At 36.5% G+C, this 16728-nt stretch overlaps 2 protein-coding genes across 2 annotated transcripts; one reads left to right on the top strand and one right to left on the bottom strand.

The window, feature by feature from the left end:
* Positions 1–13676, bottom strand: LOC145910420 (gem-associated protein 5-like). Its single transcript, XM_082997541.1, is given in 26 exon segments — positions 1–593; positions 1145–1299; positions 1364–1485; positions 1647–1926; positions 1989–2124; positions 2401–2570; positions 2632–2720; positions 3001–3134; positions 3423–3637; positions 3878–4000; positions 4163–4300; positions 4698–4884; positions 5139–5269; positions 5401–5511; positions 5576–5679; positions 5923–6059; positions 6385–6573; positions 6646–6711; positions 6812–6936; positions 7053–7239; positions 7484–7626; positions 7695–7810; positions 7881–8011; positions 8298–8506; positions 12930–13124; positions 13535–13676. Coding segments are annotated over 26 exon segments (4005 nt in total). The 3' UTR covers positions 1–323.
* Positions 13677–14151: 475 nt separating this feature from the next.
* Positions 14152–16728, top strand: LOC145911141 (small ribosomal subunit protein eS26-like). Its single transcript, XM_082998391.1, has 4 exons — positions 14152–14218; positions 14383–14512; positions 15885–16004; positions 16575–16728. The coding sequence occupies exons 2-4, from the start codon at positions 14388–14390 to the stop codon at positions 16684–16686; spliced, it is 357 nt and encodes a 118-aa protein (XP_082854517.1). The 5' UTR covers positions 14152–14218; positions 14383–14387; the 3' UTR covers positions 16687–16728.

Here is a 16728-nt window from a genome sequence, read left to right as displayed (position 1 = left end):
AGCGAGTCGGCAACTCATTCCTGGGTGTTCTGTTCGGTTCATGCTTGCTTTCCGAAGGTTTTTGTTAACCAGGATGTTGTGAAAATCCATCAATTCACCCGAAGAACATCCATCGCTAATATCTTATCAGGCAGGTAAAAGTGAATTTTCACCGAACAATAATCTTCCTAGGATGTTAATTCCACCCAGCAAAACATAACAATATGGCAATTGTATTTGTGCTATTTTAACGTTTGTATGTCAATGAACAAAATTGTGCTTGGATCCTTAATGTGCCTTTTCCGTTCGAAAAGTTTACACCAACAAACAATAACGCCTGTATTCTAACTAATATCAGGTACTTGACACACGCCATCAGTCACGTGATCCCGCTTGGCAGGTAAGAACGTTTTAGCCTCGGGCATTATTTCCCATACAACGTCCGATAAAAACTGTTTACTGTGTTTGGGAATATTGCTGTTAACACAAAGATTTTCAGCTAATAACACATGCTGAACCCAATCGGTGACGTAATCTTCCTTGGCATCATTATGTTGTGTTTTCGAGCCTTGGTTGACAAACCCGATGAAAGCGGCGGTGAAATAGAGCGACATCTAGTGATAAGAACAGGGATTTAATTGTCATCATTAAAGAATGAAACTTGAAGGCTTTCAAACTTAATACTTTCTGGCATTAATTAAAATACCAAGCCAGAATCGTTTACAAACGACCGCTGTCTTTTGGCAATATTATGAACAATTACAGGCAAACGGATTGCAGCAGCCTTATGCTCGTAGACGGTGCGCACCATGGCCATCATCGATGGTTAATGAATCGCCAAAATTAACGACAAAAGACAAAAGCAATTTCGTGTTTGCAAACACTGAGGATGCCCGCGCAGGCAAACTTGCGTGTGTAATAAAACCAGATAACTTCTATTCTAGCATAAACCTATTAAGTGGACAGAAGGCTGTGGATTTACTACATATGTGCACGATAGCGCTGCCGAATAATCGTTTAACATTATGGATAAAAGCACAATTTTAGGCAGAGATTCTGCCACGAAATTGCCACTACATCCCTGCTTATGTGCAACAGTTAACTAGAAGATAATGTAATAATTCCATTAACGTGAAATTATATTAAGACCAAATAGTATTCTTACCTGGTAAAGAACTTGTTTCACTGTTGGGTTGCTGCTGGTCATTGCAGCATTCGACTTCGATATTTCCAAAGCTTCTTCGTAAGCGCCCGGCATATCATGGAGGTTTAGTTTGATTTGGGTTTTCAAAATATCAGTTAATTGACGATGCTGTACGTCTGCAAAAAAAAACAGGTAAAGAGGTAAAGTATGCAGATATTTTTACCTCAGAAATGCTATTACCAGGTTCTTTTTCCAATAAAGGACTTGGATGCGAAAACGAATTCTCCAGAGACATTTCATCGTCAGAACTTGTTTTGAATAAAAAGTTTGTGACAAGTATTTCATGGATGTGCATTGCAGCCCTTCAAAACACAAATTGTACTATACTACTAAATGTACAAGATTTTATTGCATTTTTCAGTTTGTGACAAATCATTGCGTGTCTTACGATTATACCAAGTGATCTGCGATTAACCTTTACCAAACAAATGTTGGCGAACACCCAAAACCAACATAAACTCACCTATACACCGCAGCTTCCTTTTCGAAAGCTTTCGCCGCAGCGTCACCTTGCTGCCACATGCCTGTTCGCAGACACACGCTAGAGAGCGCTCTGCGTCCATATTCTCGCGCTTCCACTGGTTTATCGGCCGTTTTCAGGAGCGTGTAAGCAGCGAAAAGTGCCTGAAGCTCATCTTTACCCATCACTGATTTAACAGTGGCTCGGTGGGAAATACACTCTGCTGATCGGATGTAGTCGCCGATAGACGCAAAGCATTTTGCCGCCATATCGTGGCTTCCCCCTGTTGTCAACGACATTTACAAGCCGTAAGTTAAGGCTGTTTTAAGTCTGTCCTCCGCTCACCTATTTTGAGTTTATTTGCCCAGAGTCGAACCGTTTCTATGAGGAGAGGGTCGTCGTCAAGCAACCGAGCGCGAGCCAATCCAACTGCTTCGCGATAATGTTTGTTGTCGCGTAGCAACGTAACCGCTTCCCGGACCTGAAAAAGACGTTATTTCACTCTTCGCTACTTGCTTAACTCTAATGTTGCTGCAGAAATAAAAGCCAAACGATAAATTACTACTGATGCTGCCAGGCTTGTTTTATTGCTGCAATAATAATTTTATTATATCGACGTTTCGGCCACCATGCAGCAGCCTTCATCAGGATGTAAAAATGCGAATACTGCAATGTGCACAATGTTAAGGCACACAAACTGAGCAAAACGCTTAGTCGAAAATGAAGAAAAAAATAATAAATTTACATTTGCACCCACCTTGTTGCAAGCAACCAAGTACTGTGATGCGTGCATGTGCATTCCACTCTTTACCAACTGATCGGCAAACGCTTGAGCCGCGTGCTGCCATACGTCATATCCGGCGAGAGGAGCTAGCGCCACCAGCTGGTCAGTGAGGTCTTCGCGTTCAATCGCTTCTTCAATGGCACCTGGGCATCACAGTGGATATTATGTCGGTGCAGGGTATTAAGTTAAAGCAGATGTACTTGCCCACAATGTCGCCTCTCCATGACTTGATTGTGTATGAACCGTCCAAGTTTTCCATTTCAGAAAGCTTTTGTTCTTCTTGGTGGAACATTCTTAATGGGAAGGAAACCGGAGTTTTAATAGTCGCTGTGACTATTGATTAAAAAACGGTGGCATGCCGGATTAAACAAACATTTTTTAGACGTACTTCTACATGTTACAATTACAATGATATTAGGTGTAAAAACAGCATGTTTTTAATTGCTTTAAATTAATTTTGCGTACGGGAGGTTTCAAAAATTCATATTGAATTAACAAGTAACCATGCCTTGCAACATGTCCTTTTGCTGCGGCTGATACAACTGTCATCACTGCCATTTATTGCTCTCTTACCTGAAAGCAGTGACACGATTTCCGTACAGACCCAAGTTCGTTCTTTCATCGACCACAGATGAAGAAATTTTGTTGGTACGAAGTCTGACTATATCAACACAATCAAACTGCTGATGTTCTTTATTGCGATTATCCTGTGGAGCAAAAAGGCAAGAAATACATCAGCATTTTCCAGTTATTAGAAATATTTGCTGGAAAAATACTACTAGAAACTGGCTCAAAAAACTCAAAAGCAAATTAAAACAACATGAATTTCTTCATAAAAACAGTTGCTTAAAGACAAACAAAATACCCAAATTCGAAAATAATTTACCAACATATCTTGGCAAACAAACAGGAAATAACTAAAATTTCTCCGACATAGAAATAAAGTTAATTTACGAAGTCAGGTTACGAATTCGCAGCAAATCAACTTCACTCACCATCGCAACCGAAACTGGAAACAAATTTTTGACACGGCGCCTACGCGTCACGTGACTGGTTTCGTCATCGGCGATCACGTAACGTTCGCCAGCCGACCTTGCCTTGGAAAGTTCTTCAAGGGTGTCACGAAGTGTGGCTGAAATTTTGGGGGCTTCGCTAGGGATGGGGTCGAAGGGTCTTGCGTCGGGGTTGAGTGGTGGAAGTGTTTCGTCGACTCTGCAGAGATAAAACTCGTTTATAGAATATTTGAAAGTTCATGGTGAAAACAAATGTAGATTTAAAAACACATTTTCATGCAATTAGAATAAAAACATATCACTCCAATCAAAGCACTTCAGTAACCCCAACTCCATTTTTACAAAAAAAGATATTTTTCAAAAATTGCCTTAAAAATGTTACTTGGCATTTAAAAAATTAGGCATGTGTTTGTTTTTCTAGCAACTTCCAATAAAACATTTGTCTGACCCGTTGTCGATGTCGATTTCAGCAAGAAGTTCGGCTTTCTTTTGTTCCAGCAGCAAATCGAGTTCGGAATCGTTCGGTTGGTAAAATTCTTTACCTGTACCTCGGTTTGTGTCTGGATGATGATAAATTTAGATAAAAAAATAATACAGTGAAATAAACAACACAATCAAAATTTGCTTGTGGTCCGATTGTCGAATAACAAAAACATATGCTTACATTTCTTATGATAGTAAACCGCCAAACACCAATCAAATAATGTCAAAATGTCACTTACTGTTAATTGGGGCTGGAGATTTGCGACGTTGATGAGGTTCGGGCGTGACGTCAGTCTTGGAAGATGCAGATTTCTTTTTTTTGTTTTTTCTCTTCCATTGACCGCTTTGCTTTTGGGTGAATCCCACTGTTTGTAATTCTAACAAGCCGGAAAAAGCGAATTAAAAACTGTGTACCGAAAATACAAAGCAACATCATCACTTCTTCAACCATTGACAATATTTTGTTATTGGCATGGTTTGCAAACTTTCGAAGCCCGATGTTAATAAAGGATAAATTATTTTCATTTTCGATTTATTTGAGTTTCATTACAGCACATGTTTTTCACATATGTTTGCAACAAACACAGAAAACACGAAAGCCGTAAGTAAACGAGTTATTGCAATGATTTCTTGCTTTAAACGGACTGGTTTGGTTTTATACAAACAATGCACTTGTGGTCGTCAATTATATCAATTTGGGTTATCACGTGCAATACAAGCTGATAGTACCAACTTGCCAAAGATAGGACGTCAAGCAACGTTACACAAATCTACCGGCAGGTGGCGCAGTGTGTTGCATCTCCTCTTGCTTCCAAACGTGAACGGAATAATCGTCAGCACCCGAGTAGAGAAGTCCGCTCTGTTCGCCTTCTTCAACAACCGAACTCCAGTGAACGCAGAGAATTCGGCCATCGTGACCTCGGTAGTTCGCAAGAGGGCGCTCGTTAGCAACGTCCCAAACCTAATTGCAAACGAACAACTCCATATTTTGTGCGACAGTGAAACTTTGATAATAAAAAACAAAAAAGAACGTTTGGATGTACAAACTGGCGCTTGATATGCTGATCTGATGCCTCGTCGTGACCGTTTAGTTACAAAAATACTGTGATCAGAAGCAAGGGTTAACTAAGTTAAAACAAGTTTACAGCCATTTTCGTAACATTTTCTGGTGAATGTTGCACAATTGAGTGGTGTTGTACATTGAACTGGCTTTACCTCCACTGTGCCATCGTACGAAGCTGAAGCGAGTTGATTTGGATCTTTGGCGTTCCATGAAATGTTGGTTATTCTGGCTGTGTGGCCCGAGAGGCTGCGGAACGGTTCATTGATCACAGGAATAGTAAAACCTGAATACGCAAACTCGACTTTAGCCCCCTGATTTCCACATGAATTGTCTTTTCTTTATCCAAAGTGATACAAACCTCTGGTGCCTAAGCGCTGATTTAAAAGTACATGCTGCTTAAAACGCTTAATTTACCTTTCGAATCATCAGCTGAGTTCCTCATTTTTTCCATTTTGACAGCTTGGCTGACGTCATTTACAGAAACAGTGGAGGAATTTGATCCGGAGGCGATTAGGTGGGAAGATTCTGAATAGAGAACAGTTAGAGCCGAACTACGTGTAACCTTACTATTGGCTGTTACTCTGCCAACCTGAAGCATTGTGTGGGCACCAAGCGAGACAGTTTATGATCTTGCTGTGAACTTTTACCGTAACGACGATATGAAGGTGAGGGGAAGAAAAGATGTTGAAAGTCCTTCAAAAAATGACTTTATGTTAGCCGTAAACACAGGACCACCTAAATTTTTACAATAAATTAAATTTTAAAAACACCAAACAAAATTCTCCAATATGTGTTACACTATAGTTGCTATTAACGTATATTTCAAGTTTCTTTAAAAATTAAAAAAGTATATTTGAAATCTTTTCACATCGCATTTTTCAAGATTTCTTAGCCATAATAAATACTATATACGTTTTGCACAAAAAGTAAACTGACCCATTATCGTTACCGACCGCCACGAGGGTCATATCTGCTCTCCATTTGACGTCGCTGTGTTTTGATTGGTGGAACTTGTAACGCTCGTTGGTCGATTGGATTACGTTGTTCACGTTTACTGCGTCACGGCTGAGTTCCTGCGCACAAGTAAAGTATTTAAAAAAGCGAAAACCATAAAAATCAATGTAGGTAAAGCCATCATGCATAACACAGAAAACACAGGACCCCCTTAAATGAAATTGGCGCGATGTATTATAATTAACTAACGGTGAGTAACATTTGCAAAAACCATAATGTCACTTATACTGTTTTTTTTTCGGTGCAACTTTCAATGTTTTGCGCTTCATGGGCAAACGAAGTGTGATAAGTGATAAAAATTAAGCTTTTGTCAGTAAAATTTAATCGACAATTACATGTAATATCGACGTCACATGCGTTTAAATATGCGACCATATCGTTTACCGAAGGTTTGTGCATCAAAATAACACCTTCCCCGCCACAAGTGTACAGACACACGGGGTCAGAGACATCACTCATTGCGTCACTTTCGCCGTAACAGTGCGGACCCCAAGACATACTGTATACCGCCCTCATGTGGTAGGTTTCCGATATAACGGGCGGTCTCTGAGTCAATATGTCGTACAATCCAACCTGTAACAAAAAACGTGTTTAATTTTCCACATAGATATGGACTGGATTGTTTGCCAAATATGGCGGACTTACTTTGCCGTCTTCTGTTCCAAAAGCTAGGAGGCCTTCTCTTTGTGGATGCCAACTTAGTGACATCACCTAAACAAAATGGATAAAACAGACTTAAATCACACAATATTTCAGGCTATTTTAAAGAGTTATTACACTAACGGCAACTTATGTGTGGAGAACCACTGACCTTTTCTTTGACACCCTGCCACAAAGCTAAGACATTAAACTGGTTTCTTGGGTCCTTCGTTTTCCAAACACGAATAACACCATCACCCACTCCCAGAGCAATGAGACTGGGATCAACTGGTGATGCTAAAAAAGTGGATTTGAACAAGCATTTACAAGTTACAAATGTACGTAAAAATGTGCCTCTTTAACTAAAGCTTTATTTGGAAAGTTGTTTTACAAAACTTTTCAAAATAATTTACCAGCAATGGCATACACAAATCCACCCAAACTTGGCAGTGACCACACTGGTGGCGATTGTGGTGTTTCCATTGACCAAAACTTTATTGTTCGATCCATCGAGGTGGTGACCATGTGATTGGTTGGACATTGACAAATGTTAAACACCACCCTCTGGTGACCAGCATCTGGGTTGTCACTTGACAGAATCTGCAATAAACATAAAGCACATGTCAGAGCAGATGAAAGTTGTAACATTATTTTAAACCTAGATGATACAAGAAGCAAACACACAACAAATGTTTTAATTGGTAAAATGCTTCTTAGTCTGGAAATACATCTACCAGTAGTTTGGCTATATCTACACCAAACTATTTGTGAGAAAAAATTTTACTGGCTGAAATCTGGAAATAACAATTATTTTTACTTTTACATACAAGTCAACTTAGCTTACCTTGTGAAGGCCTTTGTCACTGTTTCCAACATCCCAGCAAACTATGTCGCCATTGAATGATGAAGAATAAAACATTGACCTGGAATCCTTTGGCCACATGATTGTGACATAAAGTCGAGTAGTTTCATCATTTACTCGTTTTCCTATCAGAATAAATATGTAACATTATAAGATATGTTTTTATTAAAGTTTTTCTCCACATGACACAAACCTTTGGATGGCCTTGATGGAAGTTTCAGAATTTTCAAACATTTTCCTTTCGACAAACTCCAAACTCTCACTGTTCTGTCTTTGCTGCCAGTGGCCAGCAAACCTTCCAAAGGCAAACTAAGATATTGTGAGATACATTATATTCACTCACAGTTCTTAATTCAAGTTATGAGAGAAGATAAGCAACTTTTACCTTTTACTACCTGTCTTAGGACCAACTTCTTGCTCATTTTCACCATAAAACACATCCTCCATGCAATGTGGAGCCCATGCAAGTGCTTGAATTTCATTCCCATGACCCCTGAGTTTTCTTAGTACCTAAAAATATAAATCTATGCACCACTAACCGAGATAGTCAAACTTAACATATGGTAATTTCAGCTTGGTATATATACATTTTGTGTTACTGCAAGATACTGTGGATATATTACTATTTCAATAGGAAAACTGTTTATTGACAAGTTAGCAGTGCAGAGACCAAGAAACCTACACTTATGCATACAGTTACTTTTCTAACTAGCACAAGATACCCTGTTGACATAAATAACAAATCAAATCAAAAAACAAAACAACTGTTTGCTTCATTTAGTTGATGGGTACTTACATGTCCATTCCCAGATATATCAAATATAGAGGCAGCTCCAGACTTGTAGGCAACTGCCACTAGATTCCAATGATGTGGGGAACATGAAACACATGTTAATTGATTCTGACTGATGCCCTCTGGCAGATATCTGTTTGTTGTGTCCTTTTCAATATTCCAAACAACGAGAAAACCCTTTTCATCACCCGACACAATTAAATCCTTATTGGCTGCAAAGTTTAGGGAGGGAAATAATGCTATTTGAAGTCTGTGCTTGCAAACGCACACAACATCATTCAAAAAGGTTTAGAAATTTATGTTTTGTCTGATAGCCCACAACATAAAAATCAATACATATTTGACACCATTTCCACTGGGTACAGAATAATATGATACCAATATTAGATACATATGAGTCATTTCATTATAATACAGTCGAATTTTAGGCATTTTGTAACCCGCCATGTTACAATTTATTGTAAGTGCTGTGAGTAAAAACCAACAAAAAACATGTAACTATGTAACATAATTCCACTAAAATCAGGCAAGCGGTTTTCGAGATATTGACTTTAAATATGGCCACTCTGTGGCATTGTGTTTGTCTCAAATAGTATTAAATTAAACATATTACTTATTTTATGCAGCAAGGAGGTAAAAATGTAATCACAAGTGCTCTAAACTAAAAGGAAAAGTGCCCAAAAAAATTGTGTTTGCTTTTTGTCCTCCAGTAACTCAGGTCTTCAAAAAATTCTTAAAATTTTATTTTGGTGTTATAATTCCAAGGTATATCCTCAAAATAACGAAATGCTAGAAAGGTTTTTTTTCTACTTTTTTAATGTACATTTTTGTGTTATGTACATTTTTGATGCATATATTGTTGTTAGTTGTGCATTTACTTACTATTATTTTTTCAGTAGAACACAAACCACTTTGATCTCATTTAGATCTAATTATGGCAATTTATTATTTTTCTTTTTATTTCTTTAATTGATTTTTGTTTCATTATTTTAAGCTATAAGTTTGTTTTCGAATAATTGAAATCGCTATTATAGTTATTTATAGACTGACTATTTTTCCTGACTAATGGTTTCACATAACTTCATAACAAATCCACGTGTTTTTTTTTATAAACAAGAAGATGTTTCACAATTTAACAAAATAAAGTAGGTAAAGTACACAGTAAATCAAAAAAAATCATAAAAAAAAACGTATACATCTGAGGACAAACATTTGGCTATTCAGTAATGCACAAAGTAATGCAAGCTGTCTGAAAATAGTCTATCTTTCACAAGTCTGACTACCAGCACATAGTGCATACAAGGCTAATTATGAGGTAATAATGTCATAATGACATCATAATTAGTAAGCACACAAAGGTAAGCATTTCATTTTAAACCAACTAATGCTAGTTATATAAATATGGAGAGTTGTACAGATGGAAAACAAAAGTTTGAGGATCCTTGCCACAGAGAGTGGTATGCTAAGAGAAAGGACACATTAATGTGTATGCTCTCAGTAAGGAAGATTTAGAAATGTTGATGTGGAGAACTGGAATGACAAGTTTTTATGTGTGTCAGGACACAGTGAGGTTAAAAAAATAAATGTAGCAATGTTTTTAATGCACACCAAGAGAGAAAGAAACCCAAATCAACAAAGGAAATATTATTATCATTAGCTAAATACCTCATGAAGAATTCTATGCGTATAGTGTCCCAGGAGAACAACTTTGTATTTCCTGCCTTTTATGTGTCAACTCCACACTTGAACCTAGCCTACTTCTATAGACAGTAAAAAATGGATTTGTCTTTTGTATCTAATAATTTGGAAAAAGAATACCATCACTCTATTCTCAACACTTCTCTCACACAAAATAATATTTCCCCTCTCTTCATCCTCAACCTGAAACGACAAAAGATTTTACAGGCCCAAGACCATAAAACTCGAGTGACTAAAATATGGAATCAGATTTCACTGCTGTTGGTCTATCACCTCTTGCCAACAATAGTTCTTCGGATACACCATCTAACTTTTCTCAAGATTTACATTTTTCAATGGATGAACTCAAATAAAAATTGAACAAAGTAGGCCTATCATATGCTGAAAAAATCCAAATTTTAACACTCAAGCCCCAATCACGGACAACAGAACAAGCAAGGTTTTTCTATTTAACTACAAATTCTGTTCAAAAAGCTATAAAAAATAATTGAATTTTGGCCGATCCTTTTCACTCTACCCAAAAAGAAACTTGAAATGAGGTTAAAAGTGCCATTTAATTGTTTTATCATGATTCAGAGTATTTCTAGAAAATAGCCTGGAATGAAAAACTTTGTCAGCATTGGACACAAACAGCACAAGCAAAAAAAGAATTCTTCTGGGAAATTTGATAGAGCAAATTTATCCTCATCATAAAATTGGTTTTTCAAATATTTGTTCTCTGCGGTCCAAGTGGTGTAAACTTCTTAATTCTTCCGGCAGCCATTCAGTATGCATGTGTTCTATTAACCAAAATGCCATTCTTGCTGCATCTGTGTCTGATTTGCATTACAAAGATTTAGTTAAAGTGGTTGTTTGCAATTTTGATAGTATAATATGGATGTTACACATATATCGTACCCTGGTAAACAAGCCGTATTACACCTACAACAAACAGTTTTTTCCAGCATATGATTCAGAAGACCAAATTACCTACCAACAATAGAAAACTACAGATAGAACAAATTTAAACACTCATATTTTGGATGCTGAGGAATTCTACGAATTTTTGTCCAAGAAAATCGACCACCTTATAGCACATTCTAATTTTTTTGAAGTTTCTAAAAGTTTTATTGCTAAAACTCAATCTCGACACTTGAAGGTCCCAAAAAAAATCTTGCACAAACACCAAATATTTGCCTACTATCAGCTGGTTTTTCAGAAAACTACACAGTAACAGTTCAGGATGAAGTTCAGGCATATCACTGGAACAAACAGCAATGTACAATTCAACAATTATAGTCTACTTTCTTATCAATCAGGTTTGACCGAATGTAAATCCATGGCCTTTTTTTCAGATGACTTGAACCATGAACCACTGCCAAAATAATTTATGCCAACTTTGGAAACTTACAATCCTACAATTAAAAACACTTTTCGGACATGTGCTGGTCATAAAAACTTCAAAAATCTGTTGAATCTCACTTATCATTATAAAGACTTCGGTCTAAATGCAAATTGGAACTTTTTTGCAACAAGTCATGGGAAGTCACCTTGCGAAGGAGGAGGAGGCACAATCAAGCGTAACCTAATATATGAAAGCATAACTTGGACCAAATCGAACCAAATTTTAACTGCCATGGAACCATTTACATACTGTCAATCAAGTAGGAAGGAAACTACAATTTTCTTTGTCACATCAGAAGAACAAAATTCACCAGAAACATTCTTTCACTGCATCATATACATGGCACCATGATTCCAGGCACGAGAAATTTTCATGTTTTAATTCCAACGGCTGTTGGTTGTATTTCATTTAAGTGGACTGAAGTAGATGAAGAAAAAGGATCTTATCACATTTTTGTACAGAATATACACTTCACCTCAATATTATGGATTATGTTGCTGCTGTTTATGATGGACATTGGCTGGACACAGTAATCGAAATCAATCCGAACGAAAAGGATATTAGTCAAATGTTGATCTTCACATGTATGTGTTTTTTTGTGTTTGTTTTTTATTAAATTTACTGTACGCTTTATCCACAACATTTTGTTAAATTACTGTTTATGTACATGTACATTATTGTTGCAAATTGAAAGTTATCTTCTAGATTGTAAAATATTTAAAGCTGTGTCAAACCAATAGTTAGGAAAAAAAGCTGTCAGTCTTGAAATAACTAAAATAGCAATTTTGATTATTAAAAAACAAACTTTTAGCTTCTGCTAAAACAATGAAACAAAAATCAAATGAAAGAAACAAAACTTAGAAGAAAAATAAATTGCCAAAATTAGACCTAAAGAAGATCAAACCGGTTAGTGTTCTACTGAAAACATAATAGTAAGTAAAATGTACAACTAACAACAGTTTGTACACCAAAAATATACACGATACAAAAATATAAATTAAAAAAGAAGTAGGAAAATAAACTTTTTAGCATTTTTGTTATATATATTTAAGGACAAAAAGCAAAAACAATTTTTTTTATTCAAATTTTGGCCCTTTCAGTTTAGAGCATTTCTGATTCTGTTATTGAATTCCTTTGCCCCTAAAATGTATGTATATACACTTTACTTACCTCCATGCTATATAAAATAAGAAATATTTTAAGTTTAATATCATGTGATACAAATCAACACCACCAAGTGGCCGTTTTTAGGAGGTGATATCTCGAAAACCGCTTGTGTAATTTTAGTGGAATTAAGTTCATTATTAAAAAGAATACCCTAATCCAGTAGATATACGTATACCAGATTGGAAAAAGTGAAAAAAGGAATTTATCCTCCGCACACTTTTACGAACATTTACCTACAATCTGTGCAATGAAAATTAGCTAATGCATAAACATACAAGGTACATTGCGATAACCTGCGCAATTAACAGTCGCTGAAAAAATTCTTTGCGCAAATAACAAAGTTTCCAATCTGGCATGTATATGCCATACACAACTCAAACGGTTACCTTGAGACCAATGAACAGTAAGAGGTTTGTTAGATCCATGAGCCTTGTGCTCCTTTACAACAGATTTTGTATTAATGCTCCACATTTTAACTGTACAGTCATCACTTGTTGATGCGAGCATCACAAAACCATCGTCAGACTTTGTTGAAGAAAAGGAACAGGAAATAATTCTGTCTTCATGTCCACATAATATTGCTGTAAAATAAACTTTAGATTAAGGATTAAAGCACATTAGGTAAAATACCAATCAATAAAATGATGAAATACAGTGTGTCCTTTTAAATATTTGCTCATGATCATTTCTAGTAGCATTGTGTGGTGCATTTGCAGCTGTGTTTTTAACTTGATAAATTGTTAAAACATCCTAATATGCCAAACACTGCACTAAATTCTTCAACTTAAAGTAAAATATCTGATTAGAAGGTCAATAATTTGCACAAGATTTTATCAGCAAATGAAAGGGGATTTTTTTAGCGAATGTTGATTGCAGGGACAATGCACAAACTAACAACAATTTTTTGTTTGTTTCTGCAAATTGCTTGTGACTCTGTGTATGTTCCCTAAAAATCCATAGGTCTTTATGTGAAATGCTTGTTTCTTCTTACCATGATGCAAAGGTTGCAAATTCCGAAGATCGAAAACGTAAATGAGATTTCTGGAAGCAAAGGCGAAAAAACCCTCTACACTGATGTCACATCCCCTTGTTTGATACCAAACAGGCGAAGATGGCAATACAAGCTCAACCATTGTGCAAGTTAGATCGTTTTCATAACGTATACAACAACAGCACAAAAACAAGAACAAATGGAATGATTACGCACACGTGCGTATCCTGTGCGTTTTCTGTTTTACCAGCTTTCCTTCAGGGGACTTTCCCTGTTTTAATTTATCAAAAAAAAACTAATCAGCGCCATCACATGTGTTAAAAAATAAAATTTTGTAGTTACGGCGGTATATAAAGTACTAAAAACGTGTTTTTTGCAATACGTTGCAAATGATGAATATACTGCATGCGAAAAAAATATGTGTTTCAACGTTGAAACGTTTTTAAAATGTGTTGTTTTTGTTGTAAACGTTGGTACAATCTTTCAACAAATTTATCGCCTGGAGAATACTTTAACAAATAAAACTATTTTTATTATCAGTGTTAGTAAACACCTACGTAAGGCCACTGCTTACAAAACTTTGGCAAGATATTGCAGTTTAATCTCGACTCCAAAAACGAATGAGAGCTACTCCAATTTGGTGCTAGATTTGCCTCTTTTTGCTCGGAGGTCCTGTGTGTTGGGGTATGTAAATATCTTATTAAATCAATGGTAATATCTGGCATTATCTCGTTGGATTTGGTTAAAACAAAGATTTCTGAACATGCATCATGCAATAACTAAGGACTTTTGAATATGTGGAAGCGAAATACGTTTTGTGGGTTGTTAAAATCCGCTTTGAAATTTAGGAAAGATGACAACGAAACGTCGCAACAACGGGAGGAATAAGAAAGGCCGAGGCCATGTAAAATATGTAAGATGCGAATCTTCCGGTGCCCGAGTCCCCAAGGACAAGGCCATCAAGAAATACATCATCAGGTAAAACTGTAATTTAGCATCAAAGAGCTGTTAGACAGCTTGTGTTCAAAATCTTTCAAGAATCTGTTGTAAATGTCAACGTCACATCTTTAGAAAACCTTAAGTAATTGTAGTGGTAGGGATAGTGGTATTACTGTTATGTTTGCAGAAGGGTAATTTTTGTGCTAGGTTTAAAAATGTCATCATCCAGTCTGCAGAATATGGCAGTTCCTGACGAGATCTCGGACGTACAACACTAAATCTTTTCGAGAGGGTGCTTGCACGACCCCTAAACCCGCGTGCAACGAAAACTATAAAACATCTTTTTGTTAGTTGTTTTATGTTGAGACATTCGTGTGCAGAAAAATTTGGCATGCAAACAAAAAAAGTTGAAGAAAAACTTACTGGCTGGGTCATCATGAATTAAGATTGGAAAGTTTGTTATTTGTGTGGAGTATTTTTTTCTGCAAATGATTAATGTTTTTACTACATGAGTTATAGGTAAAATTTGGAAAAAATAATTTTTTGACAAACTTTCCAATCTGCCGGTCTCCAGAATATGGCAGTTCCCGATGAGATCTAGGGCGTGCAGGACTAAATCTTTTCGCATGCAAAGATAACGATAAAATGTCTATGGTGCTTTCTGTTAATTGTTTTATGTTAAGACATTCGCATGCTGAAAAATTTTCATGTGCAGTCAACAAAATTGGGCGTGCAAACAAAAAAAGTTGAAGACAAACTTGCGCGTTCAGTTGCCATACTCTGCAGGCTGGCCAATCTGGACCACATTCATGGCCAGATTGGAAAGTTTGTTATTTTTGCAGAGGATTTTTGACCATCATTAATTACATGAAGGATCGCAACGTTTTTAGTATGTTTATGTATGAGCTATTTGATTTTGCGCAGATTATTGGTAAATTTTCGCAAAAAAGACATTTTTTCCAATCTAGAATGTAGTTAGCTGATCTGGCACAGGTGCAAACAAAACAATTCTTAGCTACCTGATCTGGCACAGGTGATAGTTAAATGTAAGGGCAAACAAAACAATTGTTTTGTAGTTTTGAAGTCAAACAAGCATTAGAGTGGGATTTTTATGCCAGATTAAAAAGTTTGTTACCTGGGCTGAGGAATTGGCATCACATTGTGTACACCCTGGCAATATTTTTAAAAAATGGCTTTTTTGTCATTGTTTTGTATAATGAAGTACAACATGTTTTTCAAGCAGTTGCCATGTCATCTGGACCAATGGTTGCACTCTAAAATTCAACATACAAGATGTTGAAATGCAGTGCCTGTTTCATAAATGTTATTGCAAAAGTTGGGGTAGTAATAAGACATTACAAAACTTTGTATACAGAGCCAGCAGTGTTTAAACTTTTTTGTGTGCTTACAGAAACATTGTTGATGCTGCTGGAATGAGAGATTTGTCTGATGCAAGTGTCTACGATTCCTATGCTTTGCCTAAAATGTACTACAAAGTATATTACAGTGTGTCTGCTGCTATTCATTTAAGGTAGGTTGATGTACCTGTGAAAGTTGCATATATACTGCATGTAACTATGTTTGGGAATATAATCAAAAAACTGTTTGATAAACTTCATTTCTTTGGATTTTTCCCCATAGCTGCCTTTAACACGAATTTGTTAAATTTTTGCGGGTAAAAAATTGAGGTACTTATTTGGAAATGTGTTTATGTAAAATGCTGAAGGTGTGTCTGTTCTACCTGAACAGCAAGTGTGCCACTTCATGCTCATAACTGGTTTAAAACCAGAGAAGTGTTTTTTGGACACATTTTAGAATTTTGGTTCATTCAAACTCATGTAGTAAGTTGTAGACCTACAGTAGCCAACCAATGCACAAATTTAAGTGGTGCATGTGCATTATATATAGGGTTACCATCAATAAAAAAAACATGATTTATTATGCACGTTTAGATGAAAAAAACTAAGCACACAAGTTCAAAATCGACACATTTGTGTTTTCCAAGTCACTTCACAGCTTTGTCATTCTTTAGCAGTGCTTGCTAATATTATGAGTATTTATATACATACAGAGCGTGTAATGACATCATATTCTTCCGTAGGTTGGTAAAGAATCGTTCCCGTTTGGCCCGCAAGGACCGCACCCCACCACCGAGGTTCCGCCCCGGAGCTCAGCAACAAAACCAGCAGCAAGCGCGCCCTCGCGTGTCATAAGTGATGCGTTTGCTCCGAAATAAATAAAATCGATTCAACTTG

The sequence above is a fragment of the Ascidia mentula genome, chromosome 8 (assembly GCF_947561715.1).
Source record: "Ascidia mentula chromosome 8, kaAscMent1.1, whole genome shotgun sequence".
Taxonomy (NCBI): Eukaryota; Metazoa; Chordata; class Ascidiacea; order Phlebobranchia; family Ascidiidae; genus Ascidia; species Ascidia mentula.
The sequence above is the reverse complement of the archived record's forward strand: the minus strand, read 5'-3'. Positions and strand labels throughout refer to the sequence as shown.